The 16350-nt window shown below is 41.7% G+C and overlaps 6 protein-coding genes; 1 reads left to right on the top strand and 5 right to left on the bottom strand.

The window, feature by feature from the left end:
* Positions 1 to 4202: 4202 nt before the first annotated feature.
* Positions 4203 to 5618, bottom strand: FFUJ_09665 (related to formaldehyde dehydrogenase; the record flags this gene model as incomplete). XM_023568406.1 has 6 exons in its annotated part: positions 4203 to 4406; positions 4461 to 4930; positions 4980 to 5279; positions 5327 to 5370; positions 5418 to 5443; positions 5502 to 5618. 6 exons carry the CDS (start codon positions 5616 to 5618, stop codon positions 4203 to 4205), a joined length of 1161 nt encoding a protein of 386 aa, XP_023435610.1.
* A 1903-nt stretch (positions 5619 to 7521) lies between these two features.
* FFUJ_09664 (uncharacterized protein) lies at positions 7522 to 8076 on the bottom strand (the record flags this gene model as incomplete). The annotated part of the gene is made up of 1 exon (XM_023568408.1): positions 7522 to 8076. One exon carries the CDS (start codon positions 8074 to 8076, stop codon positions 7522 to 7524), a length of 555 nt encoding a protein of 184 aa, XP_023435611.1.
* Positions 8077 to 11112: 3036 nt separating this feature from the next.
* FFUJ_09663 (related to glutathione transferase omega 1) lies at positions 11113 to 11955 on the bottom strand (the record flags this gene model as incomplete). The annotated part of the gene is made up of 1 exon (XM_023568409.1): positions 11113 to 11955. The coding sequence occupies one exon, from the start codon at positions 11953 to 11955 to the stop codon at positions 11113 to 11115; it is 843 nt and encodes a 280-aa protein (XP_023435612.1).
* Positions 11956 to 12411: 456 nt separating this feature from the next.
* Positions 12412 to 13555, top strand: FFUJ_09662 (related to XAP-5 protein; the record flags this gene model as incomplete). XM_023568410.1 has 2 exons in its annotated part: positions 12412 to 13146; positions 13199 to 13555. 2 exons carry the CDS (start codon positions 12412 to 12414, stop codon positions 13553 to 13555), a joined length of 1092 nt encoding a protein of 363 aa, XP_023435613.1.
* Positions 13556 to 13701: 146 nt separating this feature from the next.
* Positions 13702 to 14151, bottom strand: FFUJ_09661 (uncharacterized protein; the record flags this gene model as incomplete). The annotated part of the gene is made up of 1 exon (XM_023568411.1): positions 13702 to 14151. One exon carries the CDS (start codon positions 14149 to 14151, stop codon positions 13702 to 13704), a length of 450 nt encoding a protein of 149 aa, XP_023435614.1.
* A 1113-nt stretch (positions 14152 to 15264) lies between these two features.
* Positions 15265 to 16035, bottom strand: FFUJ_09660 (probable transcriptional regulator; the record flags this gene model as incomplete). The annotated part of the gene is made up of 1 exon (XM_023568412.1): positions 15265 to 16035. One exon carries the CDS (start codon positions 16033 to 16035, stop codon positions 15265 to 15267), a length of 771 nt encoding a protein of 256 aa, XP_023435615.1.
* Between the last annotated feature and the right edge of the window lie 315 nt (positions 16036 to 16350).

A 16350-nucleotide genomic window follows, 5' to 3' on the forward strand; every position in this document is an offset into this window, starting at 1 on the left:
ATATATATATATATATATATATATATATATATATATATATAATAATATAATATATATATATAATAAGTAATATAATAATACTATATATATATTATTAATATATATATATAGTATATATATATATATATATATATATATATATATATATATATATATACACTAATGCCTTACTTAACTATTACTAAGTTAGTGCCACTAACTTTTAATCTTTTTATTATATATACTTTTACTATATATCTAATAATTATAGAATTATATCTATTAAGCTATAATAGCCTATAGGGAGCTCTGCATTTATAAAAGGTAAAAATAAGCCTTAGCTATTATAAGAGTCTTATTACTATAATTTAATTAAATAATAAAAGGCATATTTTTTTAATTCTCTAGAATATAAAGGTATTACTTAAGTATACTTTATAATATATTAGCTAATATATTAATATATAGCTATATAATATACTGTAAGTATGCATTAATTAATATATATATTTTAATCCCTTATGCCTTTAACTTATTATAAGTATTAATTAACTAAATAAAGTCAGGCCTAGGTGCTATCTATTTAGTTTAATGGTATTGCATTATATTCTATTAATTAGTTATATTTATAGGTATAAAGTTATAAAATGCTTTATATAGTGCCTATTAACTTAAGGATAGCTGTTTTTACTAAATATAGGTATAGAGATATATCTAACTAAATAACTGTAGTTTAGTATTTAATAAGGTATTATTCTTAAAGAAATAGCATAATTTAATAAATTACTCCTCTTTCTGCTTAGAGGTCTAATATTATAAAAGGCTAAGGCTTTATTATATTCTAATTAGCTTCCTATTAGTTACTATAAAGCCTTCCTTTTATAACTAGAAAAGGATATTTTTATCTTTAAGAACATTTTTAAAGAAAAGCTCTTTAATATAATTTTATAATGCCTTAATATCTTTTATTTAGGCCTAAGTTATATTAAATATTATTTAATCTAACTGCTAAGTCTAAAGATATTAATATAATACTTTATAAGAGGTAGAAATATTAAACTTAATTAAAATATGCTATATAATATTATTTGCAGTTATTTAGTTATAATACTTTTATTATTTAATTTAAATATAAAAAGCATTAAGGTTAATAGAGAGGCGCCCTTTAGAGCTTATTATAAGGTTAAAAGAAAGATTAATATAATATAAGAAAATAAATTTATATTAAGGGGCTTAAGATAAGACTATAAAGAATAATATATAGCCTTATACTATAGTATATAGCCCTAAGATATAGTATATAAGTATATTATACTAACTATAACTAGTAATACTAAAAAGAATATTTAAAATTACTTATAATAAAAAACTATAAGGTGCTATAAGGTATTATAAGGTACTATAAGATCTATATATATATTTATTATAGATATAATTTAAGGATATAATTAATTAATAAAGTAAGTTAATAAAAATATTAAACTTTTACTATTAGGTATTATAATGCTTTATATGCCTTATAGTTATTTATAATAGCCTATAATACTTTATAGTACTCTATATACCTATAATGCTAATTATAATTTATAATTTATAAGCTATATCCTTATAAAAATAAAGACTTAAAAACTAATTATAAGTAGCTAAAAGAAGTTAATACTATTTTAAATAGTTATATATAAAATTAAAATACCTTATTTACTGCCTTTTACCTTCTTAGATTTAGATTTGCCCTTACCTTTAGATTTCTTTTTCTTTTTCTTATAGTTAGTAACCTTATAAAAGAATTAAAAGAGTCTATAATACTCCTTTTTAGTAAAGTCCTTTAATATATCTATAAGGTCCTCTTTACTGCTAGATAAAGAGCTATTATTACTACTAGTAATAAAGATAGTATTAGATATAGCCTTATACTTTTTAGGAGTTACTATTAAATAAGTTAGTATAGAGATATATAAGGCACTATAAGTATATACCTTTAATATAGCTATAATTTAGTTCTAAATAGTTCTAAAGGTAATTAATATAGCCTTTAGATAGAGCTATAATACAGTAATAGGTAAGAGTACTATTACTAAATATATATTTATTATATAAAAGCAATTTAGGTATTATAAATCTATATAGATAGTAAAATATAGTATTGGCATTTTATAATAAGAATTTAAGTATATACTTAGCCTTAAGGTTCTTACCTTTCTTTTTATATAAAAAAAGTAAGTTAGGCTCTTTAAAAAGCTATATAAATTAATATAATATAATATAAAATAAAAAGTAATTAAATATCTTACTTTATTTTTATTAAACTTTATATATATAAGGCCTTTATAGGAATAATTCTTTAATATATTTATATATATCTAGATAGTTAACTATAGGTTTATAGGAAGGCATTTAGCCTTATAGTTAAAGGTAAAGGTAGGAATTCTATTAACCTCTTTAGCTAGATACTTAAAAGTATAGTTACTAAAATTATATTATAGAGCTTTCTTTATAGCTCTATAGTCTTTATTATTATTATATTTAAGGATATATAGCTAATATTTAAATTATTCCTTTTTAATAATATAATCCTCTTTAAGAGCTTTATTATTTATTTCCTTTTTAATATAAGTAAGTATTTCTATAAGCTTATTATAATATTACTTTAATTTAATATACTTTACTTTAAACTTTTTAGCAGTAATATAGGCTTTTTTGGCCTTTTTTTTCTAAGTAGTAATATAGTTAGCTTTAAGCTTCTTCTTAAAGGTAATATATTTCTCTTTAGCCTTCTTAATAGCAATATAATTAGCTTTAGCCTTTTTAATAGTAATATATTTAGCTTTAGCCTTCTCTATAGCAATATATTTAGCTTTAACCTTTTCTATAAGATAGGCTTCTTTAGCTTTATAGGCTAAGCGCTCCCTCTTAGCCTTTACGGTTTTACAGGGAGGTATAATATTATAGAATTATATAGGTCTTTATAATATTTAAATAGGTTTTTTAATTAGATATTAGCCTTAAGTTATTTATATAATATATTAAAATATAAAAAATAAAAGATAAAAGAGATATAAAAATAAAGCCTTTAATTATATAACCTTAATTAATATAATATAAAGGTATAAGAGGGTATAAAGGTAAGGTAAGGGAAGGGTTAATATAGGCTAAAGCCTAGCGCCTTAGTGATCTAGCTTTAAGTATAAAATTAAAGAAAGAATATACTTTAAATTACTTTAAAGTAAAATAAAAATAAAGCTTTAAAGTATATAAATTTAATAAGGTATATATTAGGTTATAAAAGGCAATTATAGATAGATATAATATACTAAAAGTAGGGATTTCTTACTTTATAAAGTATAATAGATTTAGGAAATAAAAATAAAGCTAAACTTAAGATTAATAATAACTATTATAAAGTTATATAAAGCTATATAACCCTTTTAAGCAAGAGGCTATAATTAGTTAGATCTATATTTACTCTATTTATATTAAATTATAAGGAATATTAACTATAGCACTATATAATATAGGGTTGGCCTACTAAGAGATGAATTTTGGCATAGATGTCGATTTGGCCTTCCGTATTTATAGCAAATAAAGTCATGGTTCATGATTACTATGCCCAGTCTAGCCAATTGGACTCACCATGCTTCCGACATCGCAACTTCAGGATCGGTTTGTGATAAGGCGAACAAACGTCGATTATCTATACAAAAAGTAGCATGGTTTTAGAAGAATGAAATAAAAAAGGACATGTTAGAAACGGCATGATTAGGCACATAAGTCACAGTGAGGTCTAGGGCCTTTGAAAATTTCAAAAAATAACTTCAGGTAGTTGAAAACATTTCAGGGCTCCGGTGCTCGAGATTGGTTATCTAGAAGCATTTTTATAGTGACATTTTCGCGAGTAACAAGTGAAGATGGAGAGACGGTCCCATTTGGTAAGATAGGTGAATTAAAAAGCCTCGCCCTGGATCATGACAAGTTTCCATGCAAGCACCGTATTATGAGTTGCCCTATTTAGATTATATGGCAGCAGAACGGGGGGTTTGTTGCGAGTACGGTAAGATGTAGATATAATTGATCAATCGCGCTATCAAAACTTCCTTAAACTTCAACACCCTCGATCAATTCCTGATACAACGCTCCCAGCCTAACAACACCAACTACAGATACATGTAACTCTCCCCGATATGTCCTTGTTAAGCACTCCGCAGATTTTACTTCTTGTACAAATTCTAGAAGCCACCATTAGGATGGATAAGAACTTTCGTATATCCGTCGATTCGCTTGTCAAACTTCTCGTAGGCCACTTCAGCTTCTTCAATGTTGATCTCATGCGAGACAACGAAGCTGGGCTTAGCACGACCAGAAATGATGAGATCTCGGAGATATCTGTTGTAAGACTTGACATTACATTGGCCAGTGCCGATAGTAAGCCCCTAAGTGAATGTTAGAATCCAGTTCGATTAGCCCGAGAGGACTATAGATCATACCTTTTCGAACAGCTTGCCGAAGCTAAGACTAATCATACCCTTCGCCGAAGCTTCGTCAGAAGCACCAGGATCACTAGGGACGTAGAGACCTGGAATACCCAGCCCACCACAAGCTCTGGTCACTCGAATCATGTTTTCCAACACAATATTAGGCTGCTCAGTATCACCGCTCTTACTGACAGCCTGGTACCCGACAGCATCCACAGATCGATCAACCTCCTCTCCGTCGTTGGCCTTGATGATCATGTCAACAGCATCTCCCTTTGAAAAATCAATAGGCGTGCAGCCGATCTTCTCAGCGGCCTGAAGGCGCTCGGGAACACGGTCAACAACGAATACTCTGGATGCGCCACGAAGAACGGCAGAGTAAGCGGCCATGAGACCGACGGGGCCAGCACCGAAGACAGCAACGCTCTCGCCTGATCGGAAGCCAGAAATCTCAACGCCGTGCCATCCGGTGGGGAAGATATCTGCAAAATATGAACAAAGAACTCAGAGATAGAAGACAGATATACAGACCAGCCAACAAAATAAAATCAGCTTCATGCTCCTTGCCAGCAGGGAGCTTGAGAGCGTTGAAGTCAGCATAAGGAACCCGGATATACTGAGCCTGTCCTCCTCGATAAGGACCCATGGCGACATAGCCATAAGCACCTCCGGCAAATCCGGGGTTGACACCAGTGCAGAAAGCAGTTCTGCCCTCTTCACAGTTACGGCATCGGCCATCAGCGACGTTGAAGGGCATGACGACTCGGTCTCCTTTCTTTAGCAGCGTGACGCCTTCGCCAAGCTGTTCGACAATGCCCATGTTCTCGTGACCTGTGAGATTAGTAAGGAGGTCAATTATGTGAGCACAGGAGCTGTACCAAAGGTAATGCCGGGTTCCGCTGCTGTTCGGCCTTCATACATGCTATGATTTGTGAGTATTACTTTTTGTGTACATATTGGTCCCCTTACTGTAAGTCGGAGCCGCAGATGGCAGCCTGAGTATTTATCAGTTACTACGATACAATAAGGTACCTAGAGATTCGGTAGTCTTACAGTCGTAACCTTGACAATGACGTCGTCAGGATGCTCGAGCTTAGGGAGTTCTATCTCCTGAACCTTGACCTTGTAAGGGCCTTGGTAGTTGACAGCCTTCATAGTTTGCGTAGTCATGATGAATAGTGATGATGCAAGTGTATAAGTCGACTTGGGAGTAGCAAAGAAGGAAGATGCATAGGTAGTATTTGAGTTTAATAAATACACGATTATTTATACCCCGCGTTTCCAAGCATCACAGCCACGTCCTCTTGTCATGATTACCACAGGCAGGTCGGGACTTGCTCGGGATTCTTACCGTCATCGTCTAACGTTTGTTGCCTCTTCGAGATGCCTCGATGGTAGGTTAATGCGGGGAAGCCAAGCCAGAATAACCTACCGTTCTCGTCCATCTAGGGTAGAGAACGGCCCCACTCCTTGGGTGGGATACAGTACATCCATAGGTATCTTCACCCCATTGTTGAGGTTAACCAGCTGTGGCTCCAGAGGATCTAGTATAAACCCTCGAGCGGTATCGGTCAGCGAATGAGGAATAACACATCGTGGATCTAGACCTATCTAAAATAAACCAATTTGCTCACCATGTTCGATGTGTACATAAGAACGAGCAGTGGGGAGGACATCAGTCGGCGGAAATGGCCCAATCAAGCGACTGAGAATGGTGACTTGACCTACAGCCAAATAAGGAAGATCTCCCCGCGGAGCATTTGAACTACACAGATCTTGGTGCAAAATTAACCTCTTTTACAATTCGGAGAGAAGACCAGCGAGTATGAATAACTATATTAGGAGTCAGTCCGCAAAAGGAGGTTCGCTCATCTTTTGTACGTGACATGTCCCGTCTCTATAGCATTGCATTGGGGTCTCCCTCGTGAGTAGGGAGACCAACCTCGCCATGCCACATAACGAAAGGGAAATAAAAGAAGTGCTGCAATACGAGAGTGCTATATAGAAAGAATCACAGTTCGAATTTTAACCCTTCTGGTTGAGACTCATCTTTCGTGCACAATCATGTTCTATTTGTGACCCGATCGATACATACCTAACTTACACAAACCTCAGGATAAAAGCCGAAAGAGTGATACAAAACAATCCGTCAGTTGAATGCCGGGCCGGAAAAATGGTTGAGACTGACTGAGATTTGTCTTGTACTCTCCGTTGGTCAATGGGTCAGTCCAGCACGCTGGAACCCTGCGAATTGGGCAGAACATCGGATTTTCTTTCCTACGGTAAATCTGTGTAAGTCACATGGTGTTAGGCATCTGTGGAAATGGAAAACCCGGAATTAACTAGTTAGGTGGTAAACCGCAATAAGTTGTGAGACACCCACTCTCCCAGAACGTGCAGCCACCTGCAGGTAATCCGACCAAGAAATCGTACAAAGATCACACTTTACGTTTGAGGCCGAGAGGCTTCTAGAATCTCAAAGACAAAAGCGCAAGCAACGTTACGCAGAAAATTATTGCGAAGGCATGACAAAGCAGGCATGGCTTTCATTGAATGGCGTTCCCGGGTTGGACAAGTCCCCTGATGTCTCACAACCATGCGATCTCCCATCACGACCACACCGCTTTACATTGTTTGCAACACGAAATATTCAATAACGATATTTAATCGTACGTGGTATGGCCACAATTATTCGCTGGTGATGTTTGTTATTGGGATCGCTCATGGCTGCATTGTGAGGCGATGTCGCTGTGTCAACACCTGGATAAGATCACGAAAATCACAAAATTTGAGAACATATGATGTTTGAGTACAACGCAATTATGTCATTGAATGTCTAAAATACTGCTATGGCAGCTTTTTCCATATTCCTCCATCCAATTAATGCTATTAGTCTAATGAATGTCATGGAGATCGTTGATTATATCCGTCCGTCGTCACGGCGTAGTCGTGGATGAAGAGTGGTATCCCAAAAAAAGCAAAGTCCAACTCCAAAGCTTGCGCTTAAAAGGTATTAAAAAGATATTGTCATGAATCACGAATAAAGAACAAGTGTCGTGAGAATAGTGCACCCTTACAGGACAGCCTGCATCTCGAGGACAGGAACCTTGAGCTGCTTCTGCTGGCAAGTCACCCGACGGTTGGAGTAGGCCTTGTCACCGCCAGCCTTGTAGTGAGCGTTCTTCCAGGTCTTCTCGGTACACTTGGGAGTGAAGGTTGTGTTGCCCTTGGCCTCGTACCAACCGCCCTCCTTCACGCAGGACCAGTGCTGGAAGATGGCGATGACGCCGGACTTGCGGTTGTACTTGAACGAAGCAGAGTCGCCCTCGAAGGGAACATCGCAGTTGTAGTCGGTGTTACCAGTGAAGAAATCCTTCTTGGCGTCTGTGGACTTGGCTGAGCACTTGCCCTCATAACCGACACCACGGTTCTGAAGGGTGAAAGTGACGGTGGCAGAGTTTGTCTGCTTTGTGGGAGTGTTTTGGGTGTAGACGGCCTCGTACTTGAAGTCCTTGACAGTCCATTCAGTGACCTTGCTGCCCTTGTCCATACAAGTCTCTCGCTTGGTGAGAGTCTGAGGGAGGGCCATGGCGGAGGTGGCGAGGCAGAGAAGGGTGAAGAATTGCATGTTGGCGATTATTGAGAGGCTACTACAAAGTAGTACGAGTTGAGGGAGGAGGAGTTGAGAAAGATTTAAGACTTATTATAAGGAGCAGTGAGGAGGTTGGTCTGTGAAAGAGACTAGGTAGACTGCGGGGTGATGCAGGATGATCTTTGTCTGTGATGGGAGATGATGATCTTTTGGAGTTGAAGTCAATTGATGATGATCTTTTAACCTCGAATACGCGAGCAGACAAGGCCTTCTTTATACTTCAACCTAACTCACTTGATTACCAGTGAATTATGCATATCCGTGACTCAGATAGGACCGAATTCACTACATTCTCAGCACAAGCGTTGAGAATGATGGAGAATATGTCAAGTGACGTACCACAACTCACCCAACTTCCAGCACAGTAAGGTACACTTGCTGGGATCTCGTATTCCCGCCGTGGGGCCATGTCCTCAGCTCGGCAGTCCGGTACGGTTTTGTGCATGCACAGCGCGCCTAAAATAGTAGCTCAGGTAACTAACAAGGTCCAGAACCTCTTCCTACAGGGTGATACTATTGCTTTCCTGTGTGCTGTTATTGATTCTTGATTCGAGATATTAGGGGTACGTTGTATTCATCTTGCTGGTCTATGCTACCCAGACGGACGATGCGGGACGGAAAATATAATGCGCTGTCAAAGGTCCCAGGAATGCCATAATCTGTAGCGGATTAACCCAAAAAATCACAAGCTTCCACTGAATGCCTGCCGGGGTCTTCTGTAAGTCAGCGTTGAAGACCCGCTTACAGTTGAGGAGTCTAGAGTCTAGGAACCAGGCCGTAGGTCCGCATGAAACATTGACGACTGGTGGGCTTTTTTTTATGCTTGTTTGATCACGCTCAAGGTTCTTTGCAGAGTTATTCAAGTTGAGCTTCTACAATGAGTTAGTTGGACCTTCACCAGCCACCACACGTATTGACGGCAGACGGGCTAACCGTCGTCAAACAGTTTTCCGTGCCGTCAAAGTTCAAGGGTGGCTGGCATATGCACTAAGCTAACGCGAAAATCGAAAGATCACTAACATCATGGATCTTGGTAACTTTCATGGCATATCAAAGCTCTCATGAGGTAATTATGTTGGGAAAAACTCTTCAAGCTTGGTTACTAGGCCGGTAAGAATAAAATAGTAACAAAGGATCAAAATATTGGACAGTCTTTGCAAGCTTGCGACGAATGATATCTCGTAGCACGGTACACAGTCACGATGTACGTATGCATGCAAGTCAAAGCAAAAGGCATGATAACACGACAGGCAACAGCAACGAATCCTCGTGGCAAATTCACAAGTTACGCTGTGTGTGTTGGTGTCTTGCCCTGGCAGATTTTCAACTCCCAACTGTCCCAGTCCTTGTCAAAAGCGGGAAAAGCGGAAGAAACCTCAAGAAGCTGGACTGTGCCGTGTCTAATTCTAGACCCAGGATCCAACCCCATCTCACCAACCTATGATCGGCGAGTCCACCTCTCCGCATAAACGAGAGGAACAACGACGGCCATCGAATGTTTGAACAGGCACGGGGAGAGGAGAGAGGCACAGGCTGGGCCCTGTTACGGTGACCGTCAGGTGGCTTTACTGTTCGTTTACCGTCCGCAACGTTTCCGTCAATCATAACTCCAGGTATACACGTTTATTAAGCGTGCCACAAACAATTTCCAATGACGGCTATCAGCCAACTCCAAGAGAGCGGTCTGCGGGCGATTGCCTCGTTGACATTTCACGACACTAGGTATCCGATGGCATTGACCGCTAGTGATCTAGGTCTGTGGAACCCCAGAAAGCCTCGGCAGGGGTCTTCCCTCTCAGCTCATGACTTGCATCCCGCCCCGTCATGCATGGTGTTGCTAAACATATCGACAGGCAAACAATAATTATTAGGTTGTCCATGTGGATGGGGGCTTCTGACGTTTACGTGACATCGTTTCTCTCTCTTTTCTGCTCAATTGCCGTGTTTGTTCATATCTTGCGAGTTTTCTTTTTTGAGCATCTGTCTCGGACGGAGCCACGTTTATTGCATGTGCGACGGCCCGTATCGGTATCCTACCAGCCGCCGACGCCGGAGCCGATTGACGACGGGACATTTGTGATCCCGCTGTCGGAAGTCTGGGACTTTACTTGTGAGAGGCTGCGTCGTTTTGTACGATGTCGAGTATTGGCTGGTAGCGAGGAATGACGTCCACTGTCTAGGTACCGAATGGCCCCGTGTGAAGGTCGAAGCTGAACCTTGCAGAGCGCGAGGACTTCATTTCTATGTGAAACCTTATAGTTTGGCTGCCTCATCGGTTGCTCTCTTCGTCTACGCCTTGTGCCTTCGGGAGACGTTTGTCAAGCTCTTGAGCAGTTCCCATTTGACAAATAGCCAGTATCTAACCGAGTCTTGAAGTGGTATATCTTCAAACAGGTTCGTATCCCACTGCAAAAGTGCGGCTCTTTCGTGGATCACAGTGGCTTAAGCCACCGTCGGTGTTCAACAACACCCATCTGTACGATTTCGGACTTTTACCAACTGCGATACTACGTTGAACCTTTGCCTCGTCATGTATCTATGCGAGTAATGGAAGACCCGTCCCGTGTTCTCAACGTCCTTCTGTATTGTTACGGGCGATTCATCGAAGCAATTGGCTTTGGAAGATGGTTATGTATCATTGGCCTTGAAGCAAATGAATCTCGACAGCATGTAAAGGCACTTTTTGATATGTAACCATCGTATCGCGGCCAAGGCAAATGTAGTGACATGACCTGTTTGTTGAAAGAACAAACTTATTCGGCAGTCCTTGTCATGCAACTGCGTGAAGTCTACGAACGGAATTAGACGTCGTGACGACGATAGATTATGGAAACAGTAAAAGTATCCTCGACGCAACTGTAGCTTGTATTCATAGTTCTCAGGTTTAATGTATTATGTGAAGCAGCGAAATGAGATGCATGCGTATGAGAGAAAAGAGATATCCGAGTTGATTCAAAACCGAGATCACAGCGTTTGCTATTGGATATCTCTAATAGTCGTTACTCAAACCCCTCAAGGAAGGCGCTTGCCTGAGCGCGTAGCTTGGCCAACTTCAGAGTTGGTAGTATCTTCGGCATATCTCTTATACGCAATGATGTATCGTTCGTTGGCACTCCAGGTCTCCTTCACACTGTCGCGACTGAGAATTGCGTCATACCACTTCTTCCACCTCTTCCAAATCTCTCCATCTTTACCTTCTCCAGATTCCGGGATACCATGACCGCCCTCCTTGTAGTGATCAATTAGAAACAAACGCTTCGCCCATGGTGCTAAGCAAATATCCACAAGACTCAGAGTCGAGCCGAGAAACCATGGGCCTTCAGGGTTCATCTCCTCAACGAGAGTCTTGATGCGTCCTCTCAGTTCTTCTCGTGCCTCATCAAGGCTGAAAGGCTTGCCGAGAGTGTGCTGCATCAGCTTGTACCATGAGGGAATGATGCGTGTGCTGATATGATCGATCCAAATACGACATCTTGCCCTCTCATATGGATCGGTAGGAAGAAGTCGAGGCCCATACTTAGACTCGTCCGTGAACGCCTCATCGAGATATTCACAAATGATGTTGCTCTCGAACAGAGGCTTCTGTACCTTGCCCTTCGAGTCAACGGGTACTGCAAGAGTAGGGACCAATCCACGGGGATTCATGGCCATAAAGTGAGCCTCTTTCTTGTATGGGTTGATCTCTACATATTGATGGGGAATCTTCTTTTCGTGAATAGTGATCCAAGTTCGTTGGACGAATGGGCAGAACCAGCCTCCGTAGAGCTTCAGCGGATGCTCTTCAGCATGTTGAGCTGCAAACTTGGCGGCTGCGCCAGATGGTTCTGGAGGTAGAGAAGTGTCGACGTTTGTCATGATGGACCTAGCTCTGATATTAATGAAGCTTGTTTTTCTTGACCAAGTTGAAAGCAGGCTTGCAAGAAATAGGTTTGTTGCATGTTTAACGATGGTGATGGGCTGAGGTCGAGAATGACGTCGAAGTAAAGGTGGAGTTTAGAGTGAGGAAATGGTTGGTAGACGACATCTTGTTCAATAATTACGCTGCACAACGCTCATTAAAATTGTGATATGTATTCCTAGGTCTCAATTCAGTCTTGGTATCCCAAGACTTATACATATCGGTAAGACTTATTACAATGGGCGTTGGTTGACCATGATTTCCATTCATTGAATGAGCTAAGACATTACCTTAAGTATGACATATGACGAACAGTGCATACTGGTACTCGACACCGTCTTCTTATCGTTATCGCCGCTATCGAGTCAACCAAGCCATTTTATTCCACCAACTCTTACAAACTAAACCATAAAATGTCAGATTCAAGAGCGTCGCGGTTCACGCCGCAGAATAAAACTACCAATGAACGACTCTCCACGCATACGGTCGGTCTCGTTGCCCTCTCCGATTTTCGCAAGCGACGCGCCGAAGTCCTTGAACAACAGGAGCGTGAATCTCGAGAAGCTGCGTTTTCAGGCACGTCCACTCCGGATGCTTCCTTGACAGGCACTCCTGACATCGCTGGCAGTGATTCTGGAAGTGGTGCGCAACCATTGAAGAAGAAAAAAAAGAAGCTGGGGAAGAAGCTGTTATCGTTCGACGATGAAGAGGGTGAGGATGAGGGGCCATTGGTAAAACCGACGAAGACCAAGAAGGCTCGCGCAGACGATACCGAAGGCAATGAAGGCGAGGTCAAGACCAAATTCAAGGCAAATGCTTCGGTGGGCATAGTGCCCAAAGCCATGACGAAAGCTGCGTTGCGCAAGGAAGCCGCTGAACGAGACGCATTACGCCGCGAATTCTTGGCTATACAAGCAGCCGTCAAAGCAACCGAGATTGCGCTACCTTTCGTATTCTACGACGGGACTAATATTCCTGGTGGAATCGTCAGATTGAAGAAGGGCGACTTCATATGGGTGTTCCTCGACAAAAGTCGCAAAGTCGGCGCCGATCTGGGCGTGGGTGAAAAGTCCAATGCAAGGAGGGAATGGGCCAGAGTTGGAGTGGACGATTTGATGCTTGTTCGTGGAACAGTCATTATACCTCACGTAAGTCTTCTCGCTGACGCTTATTATTGAACAGTTTCTGATTGCTATCTAGCATTATGACTTCTACTTCTTCGCCATGAACAAGACACCCGGTCCTGATGGCGAGCCTGTATTTAAGTACAGTGCGGAGCCTCCCCGAAAACCCGAATCGATCGATAATGCCGAATCCAGTGATCCTCTCGTCACGCCCGCCTCCAAGGCTGCTGCTGCGGATGCGCTTCCTGATATCAGCACCCTTGAGGGCGCCGACGAAGATCCCATCCTTACTAAAGTTGTTGATAGGCGGTGGTACGAGAAAAACAAACATATCTTTCCTGCGAGTATGTGGCAGGAGTTTGACCCCGAGAAGGACTACGGGAAGGAGGTGAGGAAGGATGCTGGTGGTAATACGTTCTTCTTCTCGCGCTGAGATGGTGCTGTCGACTGTCACAAAACATCGATATGTGTTTGGAAATGCGTTGTGTCGACTCCTTGAGCGTTGGATATATCACGAGTGGATCACCTTTGAGTTTGGCTGAGAGGTCTTAGAGACACTCAAAACGCGTGGGAGAAGCTTCAACCGAAGAGCATCCAGCCTGCCCAGCACGCGCCTGCGAGCACCCACCATCCAGGCCAGAAGAGCATGAGGAAGACCATATTCCCGCTGCCGAGAATGAAGACGGCGAATTCGTACCAGAGCTTTTTTCGTAATCTCTGGACATTCTTGGAGTTCCATGCACTGGCGACGGCTTGGGAAGACATGTTGAAGCTGTGAAAAGCGCTATACTTTGTTGCGATGAGGACGTTTAGGGACACGATCTTGCTCCCCTGGAGGACGGCGACGAACGCGCTGCTCGCGATGATGCAGGCATGGAGGCAAAGGAAGATGGAGATTGAACCGACAAGGCTCTGGAAGCGAAGGGCAATTTGTAGTGACGGAACGATCAACCTGGTGATGTCGGACCGGGGATGGGTCGAAACGTTCAGATCCACTTTGGAAGCCGTTAGAAGTGTAGCTTTGTCCATGATCTCGATCTGGGGATGGAGTCTCGATTAAGTACCGAAACGAACCAACGATAGATCGAGGCTTGCAACAGCACAAGAATACCAGAGAAGAAACGAGAATGTCTTTGACTTATTCAATAAACCCCACCATCTGCAGTATTGATTGACTCTTTGGTGTTTATATAAATTATCTTCAATTCCAACCCCCACTCTGCATCTCCATAGCATGCCCAACACCTCCCGCATCCAACGGCAAACGCGAGGCTTTTTACCGTCTAGAACGGTCACAAGCTCGAAACTCGACAATCACACTGCGCTTCTGCCAAACGTAACTTGCTGATATGAAGCCCCAGGCCCGCTTCAAGCCCCTCATCCCGTGCAGAGTGAGCGATTGAAGGGTTGCAACGCGACGACCCACGGCGACACGTGGGGCCGCTGATTCGTTGCTCGGGAGACTCTTATTGACAATTGAATAGCGAGCGCGGGATGGATCATGGCCTCGATGCCGGATCTAGATAGGTAGTGGGTGAGATCTTCAAGTCCCTGAGTAAGGGGCTTTGCTGCACGTGGGAGTGAAATCGTTTTTTGGGGGAGTCAGAGTCTAGCAAACATGGGAAAGTTAATCGTGTGGATTCGTGGAATAGCATAACATATGGCGTCCAAGGTAAGCTATTGTATGGAGTGCAGCGGGAGCCAAGCCCCAATGACAGACTCCACGTGGGAACCTGGCTGCCGTCGTTCGCTCGTCGAGGCCCGAGTATCAACTGATCGTCGACCGTTCCGGACTTTAACGATCGGGACTTTAACGATCGGGGGATTCCCGAGACGGAGTACGGTATTTGTAAAGCGTAGTCTAGGCTTGTAAAATGGTAGCAACGCTTGGCTACAAGGAATGAACCGCTGTTCGTTACTATAATTCATTTATAAGCCAACATTCTTTGTCTATGCTTGACCGCATTGGGGAAACAAATTCTGTCTTTGGTTTCATCAAGTATAGTCCCGTATGGTTCGCTCTGTAGCAGGTAAATAAGTAATTTCGATCTGATAAAGACATACAGCATTAATAAACTCTTACTTCAGCTTATAGCCCACCAACTCTTCTGAGATGACAGTACTATTCCCTAGATACCCAATTTACACGCTTGCCTTTTTCGCCTCCTTCAAATCACTTCGAGTCTGAACCAGTTTGGACATCTCCTTCGCAGTCTCAGATTCAAGCCTAGAAAAGCCCTTGATGACTCCCTCTCGATCACCCATACCCATCTCTTGGCTCATCTTGAATTTTCCTCCCATGTGCGTAATATCAATTTCGATTCCAATGATACTCTTCTTCAGAAGCTCGATGAACCGATCAGGGGCATCAGATACCTTCCAGTCCACAGGGTTGTCGCCGCCAGTAAAGCCCATGACATTAGTCTCGGCGTGGCGGCTGAGGTCAGAAATCTGTTTCGAAAGAAATTGTCCAGCCTCGTCGGTCTTGGTATCGTAGAAGATTTTGGCGCGGCCGTAGACCTGTGCTGCGGCGTAGTTCCATGTTGGAACAACCTTTCCGGTCGTGGGCTTGGTTTCTGTGTAGAACTTTGGTGTGACATAGTGTTGAATAGGAGAGTTGAAAATGACTATAACGTCTTGCTCGATTACATTATCCAGGTTTGGATTTTCGGTGAGGTTCTCGATCATGGCTTTGCTCTGAGGGTTGACTCTGGCGAGGTGACCTCGTAGCTTTCCCAGCTCCGTCTCGCTTGATTCATCCTCGATGTCTAGAACGAAAGGTATATGGCTGGACTGAAGAAAAGGGAAGTTTGGGGAGGGAATGGCGGTAGTCAGAAGACCCAATGGATTCTCTCGTATCAGCTTCCTGAGCACCGGAAGCTCGGTTTCGGCGTGAGGTCCTTTGATGTACATTTGTGTTGAACTCGGATATTCGAATACGAAGAGTGTGAGTTGGGGAAGATACTGAGTAGAGAACAGAATTTCAAATTTTGTGGCGGGTATTTATTTGCCGGCAGTCAAGAGTCATCCAAGGACTATATAAAAACAAAGGAATGCCCTGGACCAATTACAAGAGCTGTAATAGCAATTCAGGGTGCTGGCTTGAGTATCTCCTCGGAGCTTTATTTTAGCCAGCGGCATCGAGGTCGATCATATGGAATCATTATAGCTTTGTATATGTTAAACTGACTTGCTTTGCCCACAATCGTCATAGTCATGTGGGAACTC

Source organism: Fusarium fujikuroi, chromosome FFUJ_chr09 (genome assembly GCF_900079805.1).
Source record: "Fusarium fujikuroi IMI 58289 draft genome, chromosome FFUJ_chr09".
Classification (NCBI taxonomy): domain Eukaryota; kingdom Fungi; phylum Ascomycota; class Sordariomycetes; order Hypocreales; family Nectriaceae; genus Fusarium; species Fusarium fujikuroi.